The 23406-nt window shown below is 37.4% G+C and overlaps 1 protein-coding gene across 3 annotated transcripts in view; it reads right to left on the bottom strand.

Moving 5' to 3' along the window:
- The window catches only part of LOC584064 (heparan-alpha-glucosaminide N-acetyltransferase), a 30256-nt gene extending 8887 nt beyond the window's left edge, over positions 1-21369 (bottom strand). Inside the window, exons 1-12 of one of the 3 annotated variants that reach the window (XM_783945.5) lie at positions 21177-21369; positions 16938-17101; positions 15779-15906; positions 14029-14147; positions 11569-11638; positions 10798-10855; positions 10265-10371; positions 9323-9399; positions 3605-3635; positions 2449-2585; positions 1965-2089; positions 212-333 (exon numbers count right to left, since the gene is read on the bottom strand). In XM_783945.5, coding sequence (XP_789038.4) covers positions 212-333; positions 1965-2089; positions 2449-2585; positions 3605-3635; positions 9323-9399; positions 10265-10371; positions 10798-10855; positions 11569-11638; positions 14029-14147; positions 15779-15906; positions 16938-17101; positions 21177-21255 — 1217 coding nt within the window. In that variant the 5' untranslated portion in view covers positions 21256-21369. Of the gene's footprint in view, positions 1-211; positions 334-1964; positions 2090-2448; positions 2586-3604; positions 3636-6955; positions 7036-9322; positions 9400-10264; positions 10372-10797; positions 10856-11568; positions 11639-14028; positions 14148-15778; positions 15907-16937; positions 17102-21176 lie in introns of all 3 variants that reach the window. The other 2 variants (XM_011676053.2, XM_011676056.2) reach the window with 2 other exon arrangements.
- Positions 21370-23406: the final 2037 nt, after the last annotated feature.

The raw sequence follows: 23406 nt of genomic DNA, 5'->3' as shown, positions 1-23406 counted from the left end.
ATGCTGCACTCTCACAGCTTTCAAGAGGTGTCTGAAAACACATCTTTTCTAATTTGTTGTAATATTTCTCTATGTTTGTAATTAATGTAAGCTTTGTATGATAATAATCTCTCTTTTTGTTTGTTGTTAATGCGCTGTGCATCTAATGAAAAGGCGCTTTATAAATGTAATATATTATTAATAATATATTATATGGAAACCAGACACTTACGTTGGGCAGCCCGGGACAGGCAAAAAGAATGTAAGACAGATGTGAAGAGCAAGGAAACTGATCATGATGATCCACTCGTACCAGTAATCCAGGAGGTCGCGCAGCTCTCTGTATACTACATGCTGTCAAGAAAAAGAGGGACAGAGAACCCAAACATTGATATCATCATAGAGGCTGTTCACACCGCATTGAGATAGCGCGGTCTATCGTAGCACCCCCTTTTTTTCTAGCGCGCGCTAGACCGCGCTCTCTCTCGTGGACCACCCCCAAGAGGTGCTCCAGTGGCACGCCATTTTGGCTCGCCGTGGCTCGCTGTTGGGCGGACCGAAACGACGTTGTACCTTCCAAACCGCAGAGATAGCGCGGTCTAGCGCGCGCTATCTCTGCCGGTGTGAACAGCCTCAGTGACTCTCTGTATACTACATGCTGTCAAGAAAAAGAGAGACAGAGAACCCAAACATTGATATCATCACTGACTCTCTGTATACTACATGCTGTCAAGAAAAAGAGAGACAGAGAACCCAAACATTGATATCATCACTGACTCTCTGTATACTACATGCTGTCAAGAAAAAGAGAGACAGAGAACCCAAACATTGATATCCTCAGTGACTCTCTGTATACTACATGCTGTCAAGAAAAAGAGAGACAGAGAACCCAAACATTGATATCATCACTGACTCTCTGTATACTACATGCTGTCAAGAAAAAGAGAGACAGAGAACACAAACATTGATATCATCACTGACTCTTTGTATACTACATGCTGTCAAGAAAAAGAGAGACAGAGAACCCAAACGTTGATATCATCAGCAATGCCAAAGAGTAGAGATGTATTTTTCACTATGAAACAAAGGAGTTATAAACAGATCTCTGAATACTATAGTCAACATTACGAGAAGCTCTCGTTAAAACTATACCCCACCACTATAACACAGCAACCAATGTAAATCAGGTGGGGTATCACGACCCCACTTTTGTTTCTCTCGTTAAAACTTGGACAGAGCCTTGCAAGTTTTCGTCATGATTCACATAATTGAGAGAGAGCATTGAGAATGAAAACGAATGCCAATTAGCCTGATGAATCCTCTTTTACTGGCTTTTTTTTTAAGGGTGGGTTGATAAAAAGTGGATGGTTCAGGTCTCTGTAAGGTACATTTATAATCATATCACATTTATCATCACATAAGATGGGAAATAGATAAAAAAATATTATAAACTAAAAGAATGCAATCATCTTTGAATGACCGACTCTAATTCTAATTTCCTATTCCTAATCATTGTATTGATTGATATGAGGAGAATGTAGGAGAATGCAATTATCTCTATGTGACTTACACCTTTACGATGATTCTATATTCCTCATCTTTGTTTGTCTGTAATGAAATGGGCATAGCTAGAGTACCACCAAGTAGGAGCATGCAATCATCTCTAATTTACTCATCCTTGTCTTTGACTGCAAAGAGATGGACTGTAGCTACCGCCAAGTAAGATAATGCATTCATATCTACGGGAGAATGTAATTGTTTCTGACTTCCCTTGATTCTATATTCCTCACCCTTGTGTTTGACTGCAATGGGATGGACAAGTAGCTACCACCAAGTAAGATAGTGCAATCATTAATATGGGAGGATGCAATCATCTCAATGTGACTTACCTAAATATATATTCCTCGTCATTGTGTTTGACTGCAAAGAGATGGACTGTATACCATCAAATAGGAAAATGCAATCATCTCTAGAAATTGACTTACCCTGATTCTGTATTCCTCATCCTTGTGTTTGACTGCAAAGAGATGGACTGTAGCCACCACCAAGTAAGAGAATGCAATCCTCTGCAAGACACCAGGTACTCTAAAGGTGGAGAAGTCTATTCCTCCTGAAAATGAATCGGCCACACTTTTAAAGATTCCCATTTTCTTCTTTATATTAAAATATAATTTATTCTTATCACATTATCACTTTAGCTTCTATGACATTAAGTCTGGCTGGAATGATACCAAGGAATGGAGAATTATGTGCACATAATATGTGTGTGAGAAAGCCTGAATGCAATGGCCGGGGAATAATATACATAGAACCTGTCAAGTGCTTTAATAGAGACATCACAGAATTGGTGTTGTTATTCCTGTTTTTATTATTAATATGATTACTACCATCATCATCATCATTATGATAATTAACTATTACCATTATCATTGAATTTTTATTTATATATCTTATGTGAGAAGTGCTTACCATCTAAAATAATGCCAAGACCAAAGAGAATGACAAATCTTCTGAGGATCTTGGTAAAGATGACCCGACGGGAGACACCATGACGCACCAAGGCATAGAAGGACATGGTGATGGATACGCCCATGATCCATATGAACCTAAAGAGAATGACAGAGACAGAGAGACAGAGAGAGAAAAAGAGAAAGAGAGAAAGAGAGAAAGAGAGAAAGAGAGAAAGAGAGAGACAGGTCGTAAGACAGAGAGACAGAGACAGAGACAATCAACAACCATAAATAGAGCAAAAACTAGCTAAAATCTCCTGATCAGTTAAATATGAAAAGATTTACCATTGCTCAACTTAGCACAGGTTCCTCATGTATTTCTGTAAGGTTCTAGGACCGGTATTCAATATAATACTTTAAATAAGTAGGAGTTTACTTATCTCGTATTCAAATCGCATTTTGACTAACTTACTGATAAGCATTGTGACATCACACGGTCAATTAAAAGTAATACGCAATTAACGCGTCGCAATGAATGGGCGCTAATATAATTATGCGCAGGTTATAATACTGCGTAAGAAAACCATTTGCCTGCCAATAAAGGCCTCCAAATAATTGGCTTAAGTCTGGTAGGGAGCTGTCTTAAATTTAGGTTAAAATACTTAGCCAAAAGTTTGAACTGAAAACCAAAATTGGCCAAGTATTCTATCAAAGCTGAAGACTAAGTAAAATACTCATATTTAAAACTTAAGTATTAAATTCAATACGGGCCCTGATGCCTTAAAAAGTAGAACCAAATTTTTTACAAGCAAATAATTTCCCATTTAACTCTTTGTTTGTGGTCAAATAATTGGACAAACAGGGGACTACCACAAGCAAGTTTTGTCACATATACAGTGTACTTGTATTCTCCAAGTTTAGGATTTACCTCCGTGGCAAATAAAGACTGAAAGTTATATTTCTCTTGAGCAATTTCTAGGCTTTTCCTCCTCCTCCTCCTCCTCCTCCTCCTCCTCCTCCTTCATTTTTTGTGTTATCATAATTATCATTATTATCATTATAATCATTAATTCATGTGTGGTATAATCGTCTATGTACATGCATGTTATTGTTTGATGTTATGTTCCTGAAAATTGAATGACAGAAATAGCATAAAATTAACAATTAGTCCTTACCAAGGGAAGACCAAATCAGCCACTGTTAGACCTGCAACATAGACAAATTAGAGAAAATTAGTTAAATATTGTTATATTCTACAAGATTTAAGATTAACATTAATTAAAACTTGCATTTAAACATTGCTCAGGTTTGGTACTGACACAAATTTGAATCATATGATCATGTGAAAGATTGCAAACAGTTTGAAATGTTATCTTGTTTATTTCTCATGATTAAAGTAAACTTGCTAATCAAGTCACAGAACTTTTGAATTCTGAAATACATGCATATATATAACTAGACAATCATCTCATGTTCATATACCACTTATCAAAACTTATGTCTCTAAAAAAATATTTTTTTTTAAAACAATTTTATGGAATGAGTTACCTCCTATTGTTAAAGCAAGCCCAACTCTGAATACATTTAAAAAGAGATACAAACAATTACGTTTTTGTGAATAGTATTTTATTAGTTTTTATATATATATATATAAATATATGCAATCAGGTGTTAGATGTTAGTTGTTAGGTGTTAGGCGTAAGGTGTTAAGTGTTATAGGTTAAAATTCTTTATTATGTCGCAAGGGACCAGCACCACACAAGACTTAATAGTTCTTTCTTGCTGGTTCCTCATTCGTATATATATATATATATATATTTGTATTTTATGTTTATCTTTCGTTGTGTTATTTGTTTGATCTTTACTTCTCTGTAAATATCAATGTTATAATCATGTATGTTTTTATATGACGAATGAAATAAAATGAAATGAAAATGAAATGAATTATAATATTATTTCTCTGAAAAGCAGAGTAAGGAAACCTAAAGTAGCTTTAATTAAAAGTCAACCTTCATCAATATAATAATCAGCCCTCCCCCCACCCATACAAAAAGAAGAAAAACAGCAAATTAAAACCTTGAAACGCCCTCTTTGCCCCTAGTGGTGATTAAAAATATACAATTAGAAATAACTTCATGCATACCTGATGTGCAACTGACAGCAAACATAATTTCTTTTTAAATGAAATCATATGTGCAAATATTAATTTTGTTTTAGTAGGTTGTTTTTTAACATGATTATCATAGACATAGAAATGACTATAAAAACGAAATGTGTGATTTCGTTCAGAGTAGATGTACAAGTTCATGATCTTTTTTTTTTTTTGGGGGGGGGGGCAAATTATGAAACATTTAATGGCTGTCTCAATAACGGCAATCATGAAAGGTGTTTTTAGACATACCATCAAATATGCTAAAATTTTGTTAGGATTACAATGAAAAACCATTATCATGTTAAACATGCCACTTGTTCTGCATTACTTCATTTGAAGTGTAATTTTGTCATGCATGCTGAAATGTAGGAATAAATGCAAGTACAGCTAATTCCACGTACAGTACAATGATTGTTTTATATATATATATTGCATGCAGTATATTCGTCTGTATTATATGCAGATATATAAGTATATACATATGCTTAATTTCCCTTTTGCCTTTTGTTTTTTCATTCGTGCATAATGTATCATAACGCATTTCGGAACGTGTTTCACATTTTACAGACCTACCTTTAAAGTTTAAATCTACTCACAGATATGGAACAGGGACAAAAGTTTTCCCAACAGGGGGCTAAAAACATGTTACGCTGATAAAGATATTCACTTGCAAATAATTTCCTTAGAGATGCATGTACATATCACTAGTAGCACAAAAACTAATTGGGCCAAGCGTTACTTGTATATTTGTTTTTTAAATATGGGAAATCACTAACAATTCAGCTGTAAAAGCTGCGAGTATTGCATAAACTGAATCTTAAATTTTGAAAACCTTGCTCCTTGGTATAAGACAGTGAGCAGGATATTGGCAATTATCTTTTTCCGGAAAAATTTCCCGGAAGTTATATATTTTCCCTCATTTTTAAAAACTTTTGTTTCATTGTCATTTATTTATTTTCCACATTCCAGTTGAAAAACATGCGAAATGCAAAATAATGTATATTATGAAATAAAAAGGAATGCATACATAAACAGACTAACATACACAAAAAAAGTAAGTGACAAGGGGGGGGGGTTGAGGAATCATGATAAACCAGGATGCTGATGGAGAAAACAAAAGCAAAATTTGCCTATAATAATAATAATAGTGAACATTTATAATGCACCATGTCTATAAAAAAAAATGACACTCCTGGCGCAGAATAATTATACTATCACATAGGAAACATTGTTCCTTTATTATTTAACAATTTCTCCACTTTATTCTCTGATATTTCACCGATTTGTATTTATTCTGCATTATTTCTATTTCACATTGTGGGGGACTTTAAAGTCAAATCTATTACATAAATGACTGGAAATACTATGTCAATTTAACACATGCTGATAACATGTAAAACAGTAGTAAAACAATGAAGATAATAAAAGGTTACTAGGCAAGTCATCTTTTCTAGATTTATTTCTCAGACTATGACATAAACTTATGATATTTAAAACTGCCAAGTTACAGGATTTTAATTTGTAAAATAAAACTTCAATGCCACCTTTTTGATGCAAGAGCAATAAACATAATCATAATCATGCCATTTACATAATCATAACAAACAAAAAAGAAAGAAAGACAACAGAAGGCCTGTTTTCATCAGCTCGAGATTGCCAAATAACCCGCTATTTCAACTATCCTGATCGCAAATTATCCAGCTAATTTACGTCGTCATCAGCCCGCAGTTGCAATTAGCGAGATATTTGAGATAATATTCAAGATAATCATCCCAAGATATCTTGGGCTAGTTTGCAAAATATCCCGCTATTTGTCTGGTGCGTCTTCACCAGCCTAAAGACTCACAATATGCACGAACGGTGAGCAAAATATCTTGAGCTAATTTCTCGAGGTAGAGTCTCGAGCTGATGAAGACATACCTAGAGAGTAAGGGGGATAATGATGATGAACTGAAGAAACAAAGACTGGAAGGGCAAATCCACAAACGTGCTAACAGAATATGTTTCATCACTCTGAGCTATACTTTTGCGTGACATGCTCTTGTATTACATTCCTATTGATTTGGGCAGGTGGGCATGGAAAAATAAAAAATAATGAAAGGATGCTAATTAAATACTCAAAGATTATGCATATTTCACACTTCAAATTAGAAAAAAAAAATTGAACTTCTTAAAATTCACCTCATGATAAATTATGGAAAAAAGGGATTCTTTTATCAAAACTGAAAATATTTGTCATTCAAAAATTGTGATTTATAGAGGTGAAATCAACTTTCAAAATAAGTGTATTGTAACAAATTCCTGAGAGCACTGTGTAATTGGCCATGAGGGGAAAGCAAAGGAACATAGACTAGGAGAAAGGTATTTCACACACCATTCCATGGTGAATGTCCAAAGATGCTACGATATTTTCCACTTCCATAGTTGACAAAGATCATTATCACCAAACTAAACCTTGAAGGCCAAGAGATAAAATAAAGACAAGTCAATGCAAAGCATAGCATCCTCTCAACGCGTACAAATGGCATATATTGAGCAATTTTTGTATATTTAATGAGCTGAGTATGAGCTTTGACTTACATACTCAACAACATAACTTACGTTATTCAATAAAAACCACATTTTCGCGTATATAATTAAGTATTTTTTGCATATTTAATGAGCTATGACCTATAACCTTTGACCTACATACACCGAAATCGAAATTAGGCTCTGGTTTGATACCATGTACCTTCACATAAAATATTTGCATATATAATTAGGTATTTTTGCATATTGAATGAGCTATGAACTTTGACCTTCACTCCGAAATCAAAATTAGGCTGTATTTTGATACCATGTACCTTCATATCAAATTTCATTAAAATCCGTCAAACATTACTAAAGTTATCTATCGGAATCCAGATTTGGGCATTTTGGGCATATTTAATGAGTTATGACCTTTGACCTACAACCATCGAAATCGAAATTTAGCTGTATTTTTATACCATGTACCTTTATATCGAATTTCATTAAGATCCGTCAATTCTAACTAAACTTATTGAACAGAAAGCAGATTTGTTACAGACGATAGGACGGACAGCAGCGCTTCTACATGTATATCCCCTCTGGCAAGGGGATAATAAGTGCATCGTAACTTTAGTTCTGATTTAAACCTAAAAGAATGTAAGACAAGAAACTGGATTAAATGAATGACACAAATATGTTTAAAAGGAAGTTTCTGTGCATCTGCTCCGATTCCCTGACTGGCACATACACTGATAGGAAGAAAAAGTTGACAATGAAATTGCTGTGAAAATTAGAATTAAGATGGATTGGAAGTTAATTGAAGAGTGACATCACCAGGGCAGTCCCATATATACCGGTATATTTGCTAATTATTGTCGTTATCGGTATACGCCCCTGAAGTACACTATCAAATGGATTAAATCCACCTTCACAAACACATTGCAAAAGTACTACTCATGTGTTTAGAGATAAACTCAAATCGCTAGCGCTTGTTCGATCAACAGGCAGTCAGCCACTGCCCTACCAGATTCAACAGATTAAAGTAACTTTCCGTTCAAGAAAAACGGTCTATTTTATTCAGGGATGTGGTCCACTGAGTCTCCTTCTAGCTGAGCTAAGTCCCTTTCCAACAATGAGCATCATGAATGAAATACTGTGCAGAGACTTCTAAAACAAGACAGATTTTCCTGTCACACCAACAATCACATGATAAGAAATCTTATAAACACAATGAAGACATCATACTGTACACACAAACACACATATAAACATTACTACATAAATACATACAATCGTTCTTAAACATGTATAGTGTAAAATCAAATAACATATTGCTCAGTCAGGTAAGCTAATTTAATGCTGAATAGGCAAACAACAAAACAAGGAAAATTAAAGAATAAATAAAAGTAAAATTTATTTATTGAAGAGGTGCGTCTTTATTTATTCTTAGAAGAGTCAATCGAAGTGTAAGTGCGGACAAAAGAAGGGAAGGTGTTCCATATTTTCAAACTTCAAGCCCTGATTTTGAGTTGACACTTTGTAATTGGGGGAGTGTCGGATCCTTCGAAGAGCGGACTAGTTGATTTTGTGATCGGGTGGGGTTATTATTTATGCATTTATAATTGCAACTTTATATATGATACCATACAAATTATCACCATATATGCATGGATGAGTGTACGTGGATGCTACATTGACATAAAATGATCTCTCTCGAAAGGTTCTTAGAAACATGAAAATATGGAATTATTGGAAAATCAAAGCATCTTTTCATGAATGAAGCTCAAAATTATAATTCAACATAAAAAAACCTCGCTTAAGGCAGAAATTGCAATGCCTGAAATATAAGGTAAGTGCTTAAACCACTCGACTGACACCTCTATGTGTATGTTATTATTAAATTATTTTAGTTGCTCTTTCAAATACCTAGTGATTGTGAAAAAAAATTAGAACATTTAATAGTACCTTCACCTTATTAGTCACCAATTAATCTTTGTCTACTTTTAATGACAAGATAAAACAAACACATACAATTAACAACTAAATCATTCATACCCTCACCAAAAGAAACCAAATTCAGAAACCAAAAGTCCTTGTGAATAACTATAGACGCTCTAATAACATGATGTGTAGCAGTTTTAAGCGGCAGATTATTGAAAGCACATAGAATGTGTTGTGTGAAGAATAAAAGATGAAGTTATTTTTTATTCTGAGAGGGGGGGGGGGTACAAACCGTTCCATATCGAGTGATTGAAGAAGCTGTACTGTCCGCCTCCGTAATTCACAAAGATCATTATAACGAGGGACATCCTAGAAAAACATGCATTCATAAATACAAATCATTGTTCAGATGAGATGACACTTTTTCATGATCAAAAGAGGAAGTTGGAAAAGGATTCAGAAATACAGTATTCAAAGAAAAACATCATATCCAAATAAATTCTTATAATAATATGGAAATAGGTTAAATAATATGGTATTGAAACAAAACCATGATATCCAAATAAAGTGTGATACAACCCTGTAATAATATGGAAATGGTTAGATAATACAGTATTCAAAGAAAGACCTAATATGGAATTGCTTTCAATAATTCAGTATTCAGTTTTCAAGAACAACAATTATGAAAATGGATTCAATAACACATTATTAAAAGAAATACATAATATAGAATTGGATTCAATAATACACTACCTAGGAAAAACATTTATGAAAATGGTTCAAATATACACTGCGCACAGAAAATCAGAAAACAAAATAAACATCAGTGTAGATGGGCTGCTTGGACCAGAACAGGTACATGTAACCAAACTAAAAGGTACTCTAAATGAAAAAGAAATTCATTAAAAACCGCGACATAAAAATATGCATGTATACATGGGACAAGTAGTTCTAATCCAGGCTTGAAAGTGCATTTTCTTATTTTTCTTTTCTTATCACTTATACGACACCAACAGGATGAACAACCTGGGCAACATTTCACGAAACCGACATAAGAACAAGTTTACCAACATCCCATTGAAACATGCATATTAAATTTAACACATGTTTCAAAATGAGAAGTCAGCAAATCTTAAGTTGTGATGGTTTTGTGAAACGATGCCCAGACAGACAACAGGCTGAGAAAGTAATGTGATGAAAGCTGGGTTTCCATTAACAAGGGATGTTGACTTACCCTCTGAAGGCATCTAAAGATTTCAGTCTCTTCGGTTTGTCTCGACTAGGTCGCTGGATGCTGTTTGAGTCAGCTTCTGCGACAGGATTAGAAGGTGTTCCTAGATCCTATGGGGAGGAGAAAATGAAGATGAAGATGAAGAGGAGGAAGAGGAGGAAGAAGAGGAAAAGAAAGAAGAAGAAGAAGAAGAAGAAGAAGAAGAAGAAGAAGACGAAGACGAAGAGGAAGCAGAAGAAGAAAAGGAAGGAAAAGAAGTAGAAGAGGAAGAAGAAGTAGAAGAAGAGGAAAAGGAAGAGGAAGGGGAAGAGGAAGAAGAAATAGAAGCAGAAGAAGCTTTTGTGAAGCCCATATCACATTATAATATAACATCCCTATACGCTTTCTTCAAAGGACTTTCAATATTTTTAGCTTTAAAAATCCATAACTTTCTCATTAATTGTATTTTCCTCAAACTTTCACCGATCTGCTTTGAACTACTTTTGTTAAAGCCAATTTAATGCCAAAAATTTATTTTACTTTGTTATTTTACTTACGCTTGATACAACTCTCTCCATGCCAAGGTAGTTCAGGAAGCGATTAATGGATCCAGAACTGAACATATACAAACAAAAGAAACCAACAACAACAAAATGCTAACTGACATCCTGTTACAATACAATCAAACCTGCTTTAGTGACCAACTGTCTACAAAGACCACATCTTTAGTTTCCCTTATAAAATGGTTTATCATTGAAACATGTACTATAGGCACCTGTAAATAAAGACCACCTGCCTATAAAGACCACTCTCGTGTCTCCCTTGGGTGGTCTTTATAGACAGGTTTCACTGTATTTGATAATACTAGTGCAGGCAACAGGACTGATTTCTTCTGTTTTGTTTCTGATCAGCCAGTAATTTGGCAAAATTTGGCAACATCAAAGGAACAAAAACACCTCTTGATTAAATGTGTCATCATAAAAGTCAGCCACATATTCTGTATCTTTAATTGACTTTAAAGCTGGCGATGAATGGGAAATATGCCAAATAAAATGGCTTTATCTTTGAAGGTGATTTGAAGTTTCCAAAGCATGTCTGCCAAATTCAAAATACATGATAGAGAATATTGTGAGGCATTGATTGATATTTAAAACTTTTAAAGTCTGTCATCCTGTTTCTTTTGTCTCCATTTCTTTTCCTTGTTGTTCTTTTATTCTTTTTTTGTTTGTTTTTTTACACTCCTAACAAACCTACAGTAAAATCTCTTCTGGCAATGAAAGAAAAACTACTTAAACACAGATCAGAAAACAAAATTCATGTGTACTTACTTGCACATTTTTTTGTAAAGAATACAGAAGATGGCCATAGCAGCAAATATACCGATTGTTACATAGATAGCTGCAATCAAAGAAATGGTAGACATGTTTGCTATAAAACGAGAATGAAATAGCTCATACTAATTTCATTCCATTTCATTTCTCTTTCCTTCATTTCTGTAGTGAATGCAAATGTAAGCATTAGCATAATCTAGGTCAGGGGTTAACTTCCATCACTTGAAAACTATTAACCCGCACAAGACCAAGGCAGACAGTAAAATTATGAACCGTATTTCTTTGGTGTGAACCGAGTGAGTTTGTCGGTTGTACTAATCAGTAATAAAGGCATTAGAATTAGAATTTAATTTCAAACATTTTATTTCATCATTTTAATTCAAATTCACTTTATTTTGTTTTGTTTCATTTCATTTTTTTTAGTTTCTTTGGTTTCATTTCATTTCATTTCAATTTTATTTCTTTTCATTTCATTTAATATCTCGATCCAATGTACAATGTAAACTTTGGCTTCGAAAATGGCCTTGCTCACATAAAGCAAAAGCAAAAGCTCACTCAGTTTGCAAAAGTCTGTGATATTTACAAAACGGGACATACATGTAAATCATTCAATCACTATAACAGACAGTAATATCATCATTTCAGTCAATGACTTTTTTCTATCACTATTTGTTCAGTGACCACCAGAGTAGACTTTCTTCTATCTAAACTTGCTGAAGAACAAAATTTATGTAAAATTATAACTTTGGGACCACTTTTGAAGAACTACACTGTTTTATTTGGCATCTGTTGTTATAGTGTTAAACTTTTTGTAACCCTGCAGGCTACTGGCTGCGTTTTGAACTCCTAGATCATTTAAAGATAAAGTTGGGTTCTGGTCTTGATTGTGAAAGAAACGTTATGGAATCGATCAGAAAAGGTTGATCATCAAGAGCATATAAGTACTGGTGTGTACCGTACTGCAAGGTTCTGGAATTACCAAATGATAAGAAATTTGTCTTGGTAAAGTTACAAGCACTGTACACAGAAAGATGTATATGGGACTACACAAATATGAAGCATAAAAATCAGTCCCGATTTTTATGATGTTACATGCTGTATTTAGAATATTAAAGGTAAAGACCAGTATTGGAAACGCCCCAATTTCAAAAAATGAAGCTCTCATTACCAATCATGTGAAAGAATATGTTTTGACTAATACATGATGATAAAAAATTTGCCAGGAAACCGCCTACTAATTCATATATTTGGTAAATTTGTTTCTCTCATGGTCTGTGAGAGATATGGGTAGTCCTATATACATCTTTCTGTGTATAGTGCTTGTAACTTTACAAAGAATGGGCCAAATTTCTTATCATTTTGATGATTCCAGAACCTTGCAGATGCTACATGTAGATGCTAGATGATCAACCTTTTCTGATCGATTCCACAACGTTTCTTTCACAATGCAATCGCATGACCATAACTGGTCTTTACCTTTAAGGCATTTGAAGAGCCATGTGTTTCAGGGAACATTTTTTTTATCTGATGTTCTTCCACACTTGCATAATACAATGATAGTGCTCACAAATTACTGTTCACCTCTTCCCAGAACTCAACCTTCTCTTTAATAATAGAGTGAGCAGTTAATATTTGAATATAAATGTGTAGAATGAGCTCCTTGTAACACTGTGTATGACTGCAGGTAAATATGAATGCAACCATTGTTGGATTAACTCCAAGGATAATCCCCTCATATAATCCCTTTATATGGAGGTCTGAAATCCCCATTCACCAACATCAGTTTAAAGGTATAGATCAGTTTTGGTAATGCCCCCTTCTCAAAAAATGAAATGGAAGCTCTATTACCAATCATGTGAAAGAATATGTTTTGACTAATACGTGATGATACAAATTTTGCCCGGAGACCACCTATTAATTGATATATTTGGTAAATTATTATATCTATCCGGACTGGATAGATATCTTGCATGTGTCACATAGTCCCATATACATCTTTCTGTGTACGGTGCTTGTAAATTTACCAAGACTGGGCCAAATTTCTTATCATTTTGATGATTCCAGAACCTTGCAGTACCCACCAATACTTATATGCTAGATGATCAACCTTGATCGATTCAACAACGTTTCTTCCACAAAGCAATCGCATGACCAGAACTGGTCTTTACCTTTAATAGAGGGCTTCAAAAGGCTGTAATCTTCTTTTCTCAAAAGTAACCATACAGTGTATTATAGAATTGGACATGTCACCTTTCTGTGGGTACGGCAATACAAACTAAACTTTAAGGTTTAGAACTCTTTTAGAATCTAACTCAAACTTATTTCTGATAACCCTTTGTTAGCTTTGTGACAAACTCTGAATCCACCTGGAATTAGTATGTAGGATTTAGATCCTACATCAACTACCTGTATCTATAATGTGAAAAGAAAAGAAAAAACCCATTGTGAATGACTTACGGATAAAAGCATTGGGAGGACTGTTCGTTGCTATCAGTTTACAATCAAAGCTGTCCATGCTCTTCTTGTTGTTGATATACCATGAGTAGTTGCCATTTTGTTTGAAGTGGTATGTCATTCTGATTGGGGGACGAGAGAGAGAGAGAGAGAAATAGTGATATTTCACATTTGATATTGAGCAGTTTGTTTGAAGAAAAAAAATCTCCAAATAGATAATTTCCCATATATAGTACTCCCAGTAGACCAACAGCCCTTCAGACCGACGCCTATGAGACCGACAAAATAAATAAATACACACGATAATTAACAAAGGAATAAAGTTCCAAAGAGTCCATGGCCCGACAGCTCATGAGACCGGAAAAACAAAGAGATACAAAAGGGAAGAGAGAACTATGTCGGTGGTGTGGGCAGTTGGTCTAGTGATCCCTCAAAAAAGTTGTCAGAAGGCCTGGGAGACCAACATTGTCGGTCTCGTGACTGTCAGTCTTGCGGGCTTTAATCAAGTAGGGTAATTCATCTCGGATGCATGTATACAATAATAATAATAGTAATAGCTAGTTCTTATGTAGCGCTTTTCAGGACCGAAGGCCCTCTCAAAGCGCTTAACAGATATACATATACAAGGTGTAATAATAATAACAACGTATAATAATATTGATCATAATAATAATAATAATAATAATAATAATGATAAAGATAATAATAATAATAGTAATAAGAAGTATAATAATAATAGAAATAATTTTTTTTTTTTTTTTTTAAATCACCATTGAAAAGAATGGGTACCTTTTAGTATACTACCTTGTACCATCCATGTAATTTACATGATAAAATGCAACTGAAAGATAAGAAATGGTAGCTCTCTTGTGAGTCATATATATGTACACAATTGTTATGACCATAACCTTTCTTATCAGGTCTTTGACCAAATAGTGCCTATCAGCTAGTCTTTATCATAATGTGTACGTAAAGAAGATCATTTAACTGTTTATAGTATCCTCTTGTCATCTGGGACAATTACTGAGGTACCCCTGGTAGTTGTAATTATATTCCAATCATTTTCGTTATTATCACTCGTAGTAGTAGGAGTATTAGCAGTGGTAGAAGTGGTGGTGGTGGTGGTGGTGGTGGCGGCGGCGGCGATAGTGGTGTTGGTGGTGGTGGTGGTAGTGGTAGGAGTAGGAGTAGGAGGAGGAAGAGGCGAAAGGGGAGGAGGAGGAGGAGGAGGAGGAGGGGGAGGAGGAGGAGGGGGAGGGGGAGGAGGAGGAGGGGGAGGAGGGGGAGGAGGGAAATGGGGAGGAGGGGAGGAGGAGGAGGAGGGGAGGAGGAGGGGAGGGGGAGGAGGAAGAGGCGGAGGAGGAGGGGGAGGAGGGGGAGGAGGAGGAGGAGGGGGAGGAGGGGAATTGGGAGGAGGAGGAGGAGGTAGAAGAAGGGGAGGAGGAGGAAGAAGAAGAAGGGGAGGAGGAGGAGGAGGAGGAGGAGGGGGAGGAGGAGGGGGAGGGGGAGGAGGAGGAGGAGGAGGAGGAGAAGAGGAAGAGGAAGAGGAAGAGGAAGAGGAAGAGGAAGAGGAAGAGGAAGAGGAGGAGGAGGAGTAGGAGGAGGAGTAGGAGTAGGAGTAGTATTAAAGAGGAGGAGGAAGAAGAGGATGTGGAGAGGAGTGGTGTATGAAAAGGTGCATGAGGAGAAGGCGTAGGAGGGGAGGAGAAGGAGTAGGAGGGGAGGAGTAGGAAGGGGAGGGGAACAGACTCACCTGCAAACCGTTGCATTATCGACTGGTTGGTCCTCCAAGCTTATATCCATGACAACAGGCCATGCTGTGTCCACTTGAACTTCTACGGACCCCCGCACACCCATAGAACCAAGCAATACAAGTTTACACTGCACAAACACAAGCATGAATAAGTGGTATCAGTTTATTGATGGATACTTGAAAAAAATATTTTGATAAGAGAAGCAAGAGAAAATGCACCTTTACAAATAAATATTTTTGTCGTTGTTGGTTAGCATTATATAGCCATCAGTCAATTCTTACTATTATCAGTTTATCACCAAATAAATTTTCTTTTCTTAATATAAACTTTAATTATACAAATTAGTTGGCTTTTTGTTTCCACAGGTGTACCCGTTTTATATGGATCTTGTATTCAGCATGATCCAAAATCTACTTCAATTTAGGCTGGATATTGATGTGTGGTAACCACAAGCCTTGGCCCCATGAAATAAAAGCTGACAAATAGAGAAGAAAAAAAAAGAAAATGGCTTCCTAACAATCATGGGCTACTAAATTTGTCATTTTGTGACACTTTTTTTGCTTTTGCTTTATATTTATGAACAGCAAATTGGGAATATTCTACAATTACATGTACAGCATGCAGATACTTTTTATATACAAAAAGAATATATTTCTACGGTTTTCAACAATCAAGTGACTCATATTTTGTACACCATTCATGCATGATTCAGCCCACTAATTTCAATCAAATTTGTCCTTATTTGTCATTTGTTAAAGTTTACTGTGTTTTGAACAGGCCTAATTCTGCCTTTTCAGATGAAACTAACTCCTGAACAGTACACCATTCATCCCATTTTTAGGAATATGCAATTTTGGCAACTTTATGTCCAGTGCTCGGTCATCTGTGATAACATTTGGATGAGATGATGATAAAGCTATCAAATTATACAATTATCAACTATAATAATGTACCTCGACAGGTTTACTTGGTTTTTAAGATAATGGGGCATGAATAAAGGTTTCTGCTTTTCGTTAATCACACAATAACACCAACCTGGTAGCATTCTGTGGTTTGAATGGAGAGGTTTATGGTTTCTTCTAATCCATTTTTGAGATATCGGTGCATGAATAGAGCGTAGAGGTTTCTGTTTCTTGTAAATCATGCAATAATACCAACCTGGTAGCATTCTGTGGTTTGAATGGAGAGGTTTATTGTTTCCTCTAATCCGTTGGACACGTAGACGAAGGCAGTGTCATAGCTGATGTCAGTGTGGCCGACTAGAAACTGATAAACATGTTTCACGTCTGTCACTGGGCTGCTTGTAACATCAGATGGCCCACCTGTGATGGATGAATGGTAACAAGAAAGAGGGTGAAAGATAGATAAAGTGTTTGAGAGGAGGGGAAGAGGGTGAGAGAGGAGGGGAAGAGGGTGAGAGAGGAGGGGAAGAGGGTGAGAGAGGAGGGGAAGAGGGTGAGAGAGGAGGGGAAGAGGGTGAGAGAGGAGGGGAAGAGGGTGAGAGAGGAGGGGAAGAGGGTGAGAGAGGAGGGGAAGAGGGTGAGAGAGGATGGGAAGAGGGTGAGAGAGGAGGGGAAGAGGGTGAGAGAGGATGGGAAGAGGGTGAGAGAGGAGGGGAAGAGGGTGAGAGAGGAGGGGAAGAGGGTGAGAGAGGAGGGGAAGAGGGTGAGAGAGGATGGGAAGAGGGTGAGAGAGGAGGGGAAGAGGGTGAGAGAGGAGGAGAAGAGGGTGAGAGAGGAGGGGAAGAGGGTGAGAGAGGAGGGGAAGAGGGTGAGAGAGGATGGGAAGAGGGTGAGAGAGGATGGGAAGAGGGTGAGAGAGGATGGGAAGAGGGTGAGAGAGGAGGGGAAGAGGGTGAGAGAGGAGGGGAAGAGGGTGAGAGAGGAGGGGAAGAGGGTGAGAGAGGAGGGGAAGAGGGTGAGAGAGGAGGGGAAGAGGGTGAGAGAGGAGGGGAAGAGGGTGAGAGAGGATGGGAAGAGGGTGAGAGAGGATGGGAAGAGGGTGAGAGAGGATGGGAAGAGGGTGAGAGAGGAGGGGAAGAGGGTGAGAGAGGATGGGAAGAGGGTGAGAGAGGATGGGAAGAGGGTGAGAGAGGATGGGAAGAGGGTGAGAGAGGAGGGGAAGAGGGTGAGAGAGGAGGGGAAGAGGGTGAGAGAGGAGGGGAAGAGGGTGAGAGAGGAGGGGAAGAGGGTGAGAGAGGAGGGGAAGAGGGTGAGAGAGGATGGGAAGAGGGTGAGAGAGGAGGGGAAGAGGGTGAGAGAGGAGGAGAAGAGGGTGAGAGAGGAGGGGAAGAGGGTGAGAGAGGAGGGGAAGAGGGTGAGAGAGGATGGGAAGAGGGTGAGAGAGGATGGGAAGAGGGTGAGAGAGGATGGGAAGAGGGTGAGAGAGGAGGGGAAGAGGGTGAGAGAGGATGGGAAGAGGGTGAGAGAGGAGGGGAAGAGGGTGAGAGAGGAGGGGAAGAAGGTGAGAGAGGAGGGGAAGAGGGTGAGAGAGGAGGGGAAGAGGGTGAGAGAGGAGGGGAAGAGGGTGAGAGAGGAGGGGAAGAGGGTGAGAGAGGAGGGGAAGAGGGTGAGAGAGGATGGGAAGAGGGTGAGGGAGGAGGGGAAGAGGGTGAGAGAGGAGGGGAAGAGGGTGAGAGAGGAGGGGAAGAGGGTGAGAGAGGAGGGGAAGAGGGTGAGAGAGGAGGGGAAGAGGGTGAGAGAGGAGGGGAAGAGGGTGAGAGAGGAGGGGAAGAGGGTGAGAGAGGAGGGGAAGAGGGTGAGAGAGGAGGGGAAGAGGGTGAGAGAGGAGGGGAAGAGGGTGAGAGAGGAGGGGAAGAGGGTGAGAGAGGAGGAGAAGAGGGTGAGAGAGGAGGGGAAGAGGGTGAGAGATAGTAATATAATGAATGATATATGATTAGGGTGTCTGATCGCGCACCCAATGTTGTGTGCTAAAATGCTTCCCATAGAGATTGTACGCATCCCTCTATGTGCATTGCGTGACCATGCAAAATTTCAATGGTTTTATGAACAAAATTGAAATTAAAACCTTTATAACTCGTGATCCTGAACGTGAAACTCAATAAATATGGTGTCATATGAAAGAGCAGGTTTTTCTCTATATTCCCCAAAGGGGCTCACCCCAAAAATTCTAAAAATGTCTTGGTCAAAACAGCGATTGAAATGTTGTTTGCATCCTCGCTCCAAAATTTGCCACTTTTCTGAGCCGAGCCCCTGCGGCTTAACCTAATAGGGACGTAAGGATAATATCCAGGTGCTTTTTTTTTTCGCTAGCCCCAAGGGATCATTCTTCGTAATGATTTGAAAATACCCTTCCCACATTTTTTGAATCAGCTAATTAGGGAGGCGCGTGCGAACGAAACCCGAAAGTCAATTACACATTATGGCTAGTCAATGGCAAATATCGCGGAGACAACATGGCTCAAGCTGCAAGTTGCGCATTCAGCTTAGCAACATGCGTACACCATGCATACGCATGCACATTGCGCGATGAAGCATCTGCTAGCTGTTCGACTTTTAACTTAGCAAAACACTATAGCTCTGCGTTTACGTCTTTTTCATCGAGTCCGACCAAAATGATATGAATATTGCAGAGTTTTAGAGGGGCTGTATCTTTTGATAGAAACATCAATGAGTCTTGAAATTTGAAATATATTATTATTATTACATTTTTCATTCACAAATTTTTAAAAAATGGTGAAAAACGATCCCAAATTGAAGATTGAAAAATCGTCCACACACCCTACTATGATCATGAAAGAATAGTTTTCTGCATACAGCAGGAAACCCAAATTATTATGTATATTCGTTTATCAATATTTGTCTTCAAACACATTTGTTGGTGAGGAATCTTTGCAGAAGTGTGTCTTGAATGACATCCTCTTTCACGTCATTACATTGATCATTATGATAGTTGATACAAATTGCAATTTAACTAGACTAGGCAAATTCATGCAAAAAAATATATTCAAAAAAATGACTTGAAAACACATCACACAATTAGTCTGAACCGAGTCAGGAGCAAATTTGAAGAAATTATATTTTTAAATGTTGTAAAACCAAAGATATAAGAAGAAAACTGACCAAGTATCTGTACTAAAAATCGTACATGTAAAATTGGTCGTATACATTCGACAGCTGAATATGACGCGCACGGTTGCATTACGTGCGTTCTCGAATCCAAAATCGTACCTCTCACACACACACTCTCGCCATACCGCGAATGGTCCGTCGTGGGGAGCTAGCCGGCAGAGAGTTTGCAGCGATACCAACGCAGCTTCGGAGCTCCGCAGCGCGCCATTTTAGCGGGACTCGGAAAGGTTTGCGATGGGAAGGCAGCGGCCTAGCTTTTTGCCCAAACAACGCTAGATCGGCTGCTGGCAAAATGAAAATAACTACGATCGAGAACATCGTCGGTTTCTTAACTTTTCAGTGAGATAATTCTGAATTCTAATTGAGACTATATGATAAATTAAATCGACAAAGAAACCTCGGTAGAACTCTTATAACTATACAAAAGCTTGTTTATTTCTTCATTTGACATTTTGTTTTCGACCATTTTTTCGTGCGCGAGTCAATGTAAAAACTTTCAACACGCAAGGAACGGGGAACACTCGCGGACCTCGTAACAAATTTGTTGCAAAAAAAAAATTTCAAGGGTGATTTTGAAGCAGTGAAGAACATTGGCGCTGCAATGCGCAGAAATATACTTGAAAGAAACTTAAAAAGTAATACCTGAATTTTCAGAAAATCGTATTTGTATTAGTGTACCTAGGTCTAGATGTGAATTGTTTATAAATCAGATTTTATGAAGATTTGTCGGGAAAAAATGTCAATTTTTTCCGTTTGGTGGTCATTTCTAGGCTAATATTTTAAAAGTTGCATCAGTAATGGGCCCGATGTTTCTCTTATCGTACTCGCATGTTATTTCTACATAGATTAAACATAGGATGGTTAAGGGTAAGACCAGATAACATTATAAAAAAGATATATCCTTCCACCCTCCCATATCCAAGTTTTGGGCTGATTATTGCCGACCCACCGCAGCAAGGCCATTCAGATTTTCGTACGCGCGCAAAGCGCCCTCTAGTGCCCCATGAATGTGCCTAACTAGACTCTAGACTAAAAGTTAGATCTAGAATCTATTTTAAGTGAAATTTTGCCATCAAATTTTTGGCGAATTTGGGGCTCCTGCCTGAGAAAACAAAATTTGAAGCTAAAAGAAATTTGCACACCTCAATGCCACTTTCCATAATAATATTATGGACAGTGGCATTGAGGTTATACTAGTAATAACAACAACTAGTCTATATCTAAAATCATTTGGCATTAACAAAAGACCCATCACAAATTTCAATACATGGGACACCCTGAAATATAATGACAAAACCAATCTTACCAAGAACACCGATTACATAGGTTGAGAACAAAAAGAGAATGGAGAGGTGTTTTAACAGTGGCATATTGTCACCAGCCATTCCTAAATATTCCCAACAACGACAGAAAACGCGATATTGTGCAAAAAATGGTCGGTTATCACGCTGTGAATGTCCGTCATCCAACGCGTAGTCCAGTGATTACATGTCCTGTCAATTCCTAAATACCATGACGAAAACAGTCCATTTAAACTTCACCCCACTTTGGACCCGAAAGTGGGGTGCATTTTGGTGGTAAGCTCACCACAGAGCAAGAGAGAGTTAGAGTCCCTAATCTGCAGTGTAAACAAACTTTGCCAGGACATCACCAGCCCAACCTTGATAAGTACTGCTTGGAACTCCTCCATGATGTTCTAGTCTTATTCGCAGTCTCATATAGGTTCGGATTTTGTCCATTCTCATAGCTACCAGTATACATGGGAGATGCCAGTTTCATCTTCCTTGCTTCACTTTATAAGCATAGTTATATCAGGAACTTCCTGGTTATAATTATGTTCCTTTCAAGTTTCATCATAATTGTCTAGTTCGATATAGTACATGGACACAATTAAATATGATATTGTCTAAAATTGTCAAAAATATCTTAACATCAAAATGATTTCTGGTCATGTTTAACTATTTTAATTGAAGCCTTTTTACTTGATCTAATACTTTTATGAGGATGACATAGTCCGCAATAAACTTGACAAACATTATCATCCATACTATATGTCGGAGTTTATAACAATAATTACTCATGAACCTCACACTACAAGGACAACATTCATCCAGATTCTGAGATTGCTCATTCTCACGAAGCTTGGTGTACGCGAAGATATCGGGAAAGAAAGCGGTCTGTAATACCAGACACGCAAGTGGGGTATTTCGGTCCCCGTTCACCGAAAAGTGAGATTCTCCATTTGAAAGTCGGGTAAGGTCGACAAATATAGCCTCTGTTAAAGGCGTTACTCTCCACCAAATTTATTCGCATAGACAAAATAAACTCGAACGCATTTAGAAAAATGGTGTAGGCCTAGGCCTATAAGGAAAGGCCGGGAAAACATACATTTTGTTGGTTTTACCGTTAAATATTTTTGAGGTATTAAAGCAAGAATAGGATGTTGTAAATATTGTTTTCGTTACATCAGTGCGTAATCTGAAGGTCTACTCAACTTTCTTTGCCTATTTCTTGCCCCCCCCCCCAAACGGCAGATCAAGGATTTGAAAATAGGGAGTGGCCGGGGCTCAGACGTCAAATTTGAAATAGGGGGGGGGGGGGTGGTTGTTTAGGCAGACGGCATATTTCTTGGAATTCGTTATAAAGACGGTATTTAAAAAAATGATGATTCTGGCAAGATAAGAATTGAATTTCATCAAACTTTTATTTGATTTAATATGATCTGTACACGTATAGGATACAATATTTATTTCCCCACAACACATCAAGCCGTGATGATTGAATGTCCATTGCATGTAACACGAAAGAAACAGAAACTCTCAAATCTACAATCCTTTAGAAAGATAATAATTAGCTGAGTGATTAGGGCATTACAAGACATCGAAGGACTTAATCTATTTTACAATAGTTGATGCAACCATAATGGAACATTATGCTTCTCGATACTGAGGATATGAAATTTCAGCACAAGAGTATTTGGTTTCAAAATTTTATAGCAGTTCATTAAAGAAACATTTCGATGCTCACTTGTATAATAAATCTCTATGACAAGCTCATTTTTATCACGACAGTTAAACCTTTTCACTTTTTGATACTTAAGATTGTTGAAGAATTGCCTAATTGACTGCTCGGATGATTTTTTACCATTCTCCGAAACCTCTTGGTTTTTTGCTCATGATTATAGCGCATTATTCTTTTTGTCACTGTATGTATTAATAAGCAAATACATATCTGCACAACGAACGTCTTTATGATTATGATGTCCTCGTTTCGTTGTATGTTATAAATTCAATATCATGACGAGAAGTGCGTCAAAAATATCTTAACATCGAAATGATTTCTGGTCATTTTTAACTATTTTAATTGAAGCCTTTTTACTTGATCTAATACTTTCATGAGGATGACAAAGTCCGCAATAAACTTGACAAACATTATCATCCATATTATATGTCGGAGTTTATAACAATAATTACTCATGAACCTCACACTACAAGGACAACATTCATCCAGATTCTGAGATTGCTCATTCTCACGAA

The sequence above is a fragment of the Strongylocentrotus purpuratus genome, unplaced genomic scaffold (assembly GCF_000002235.5).
Source record: "Strongylocentrotus purpuratus isolate Spur 01 unplaced genomic scaffold, Spur_5.0 spur5_scaffold_10, whole genome shotgun sequence".
NCBI classification, from domain to species: domain Eukaryota; kingdom Metazoa; phylum Echinodermata; class Echinoidea; order Camarodonta; family Strongylocentrotidae; genus Strongylocentrotus; species Strongylocentrotus purpuratus.
The sequence above is the reverse complement of the archived record's forward strand: the minus strand, read 5'-3'. Positions and strand labels throughout refer to the sequence as shown.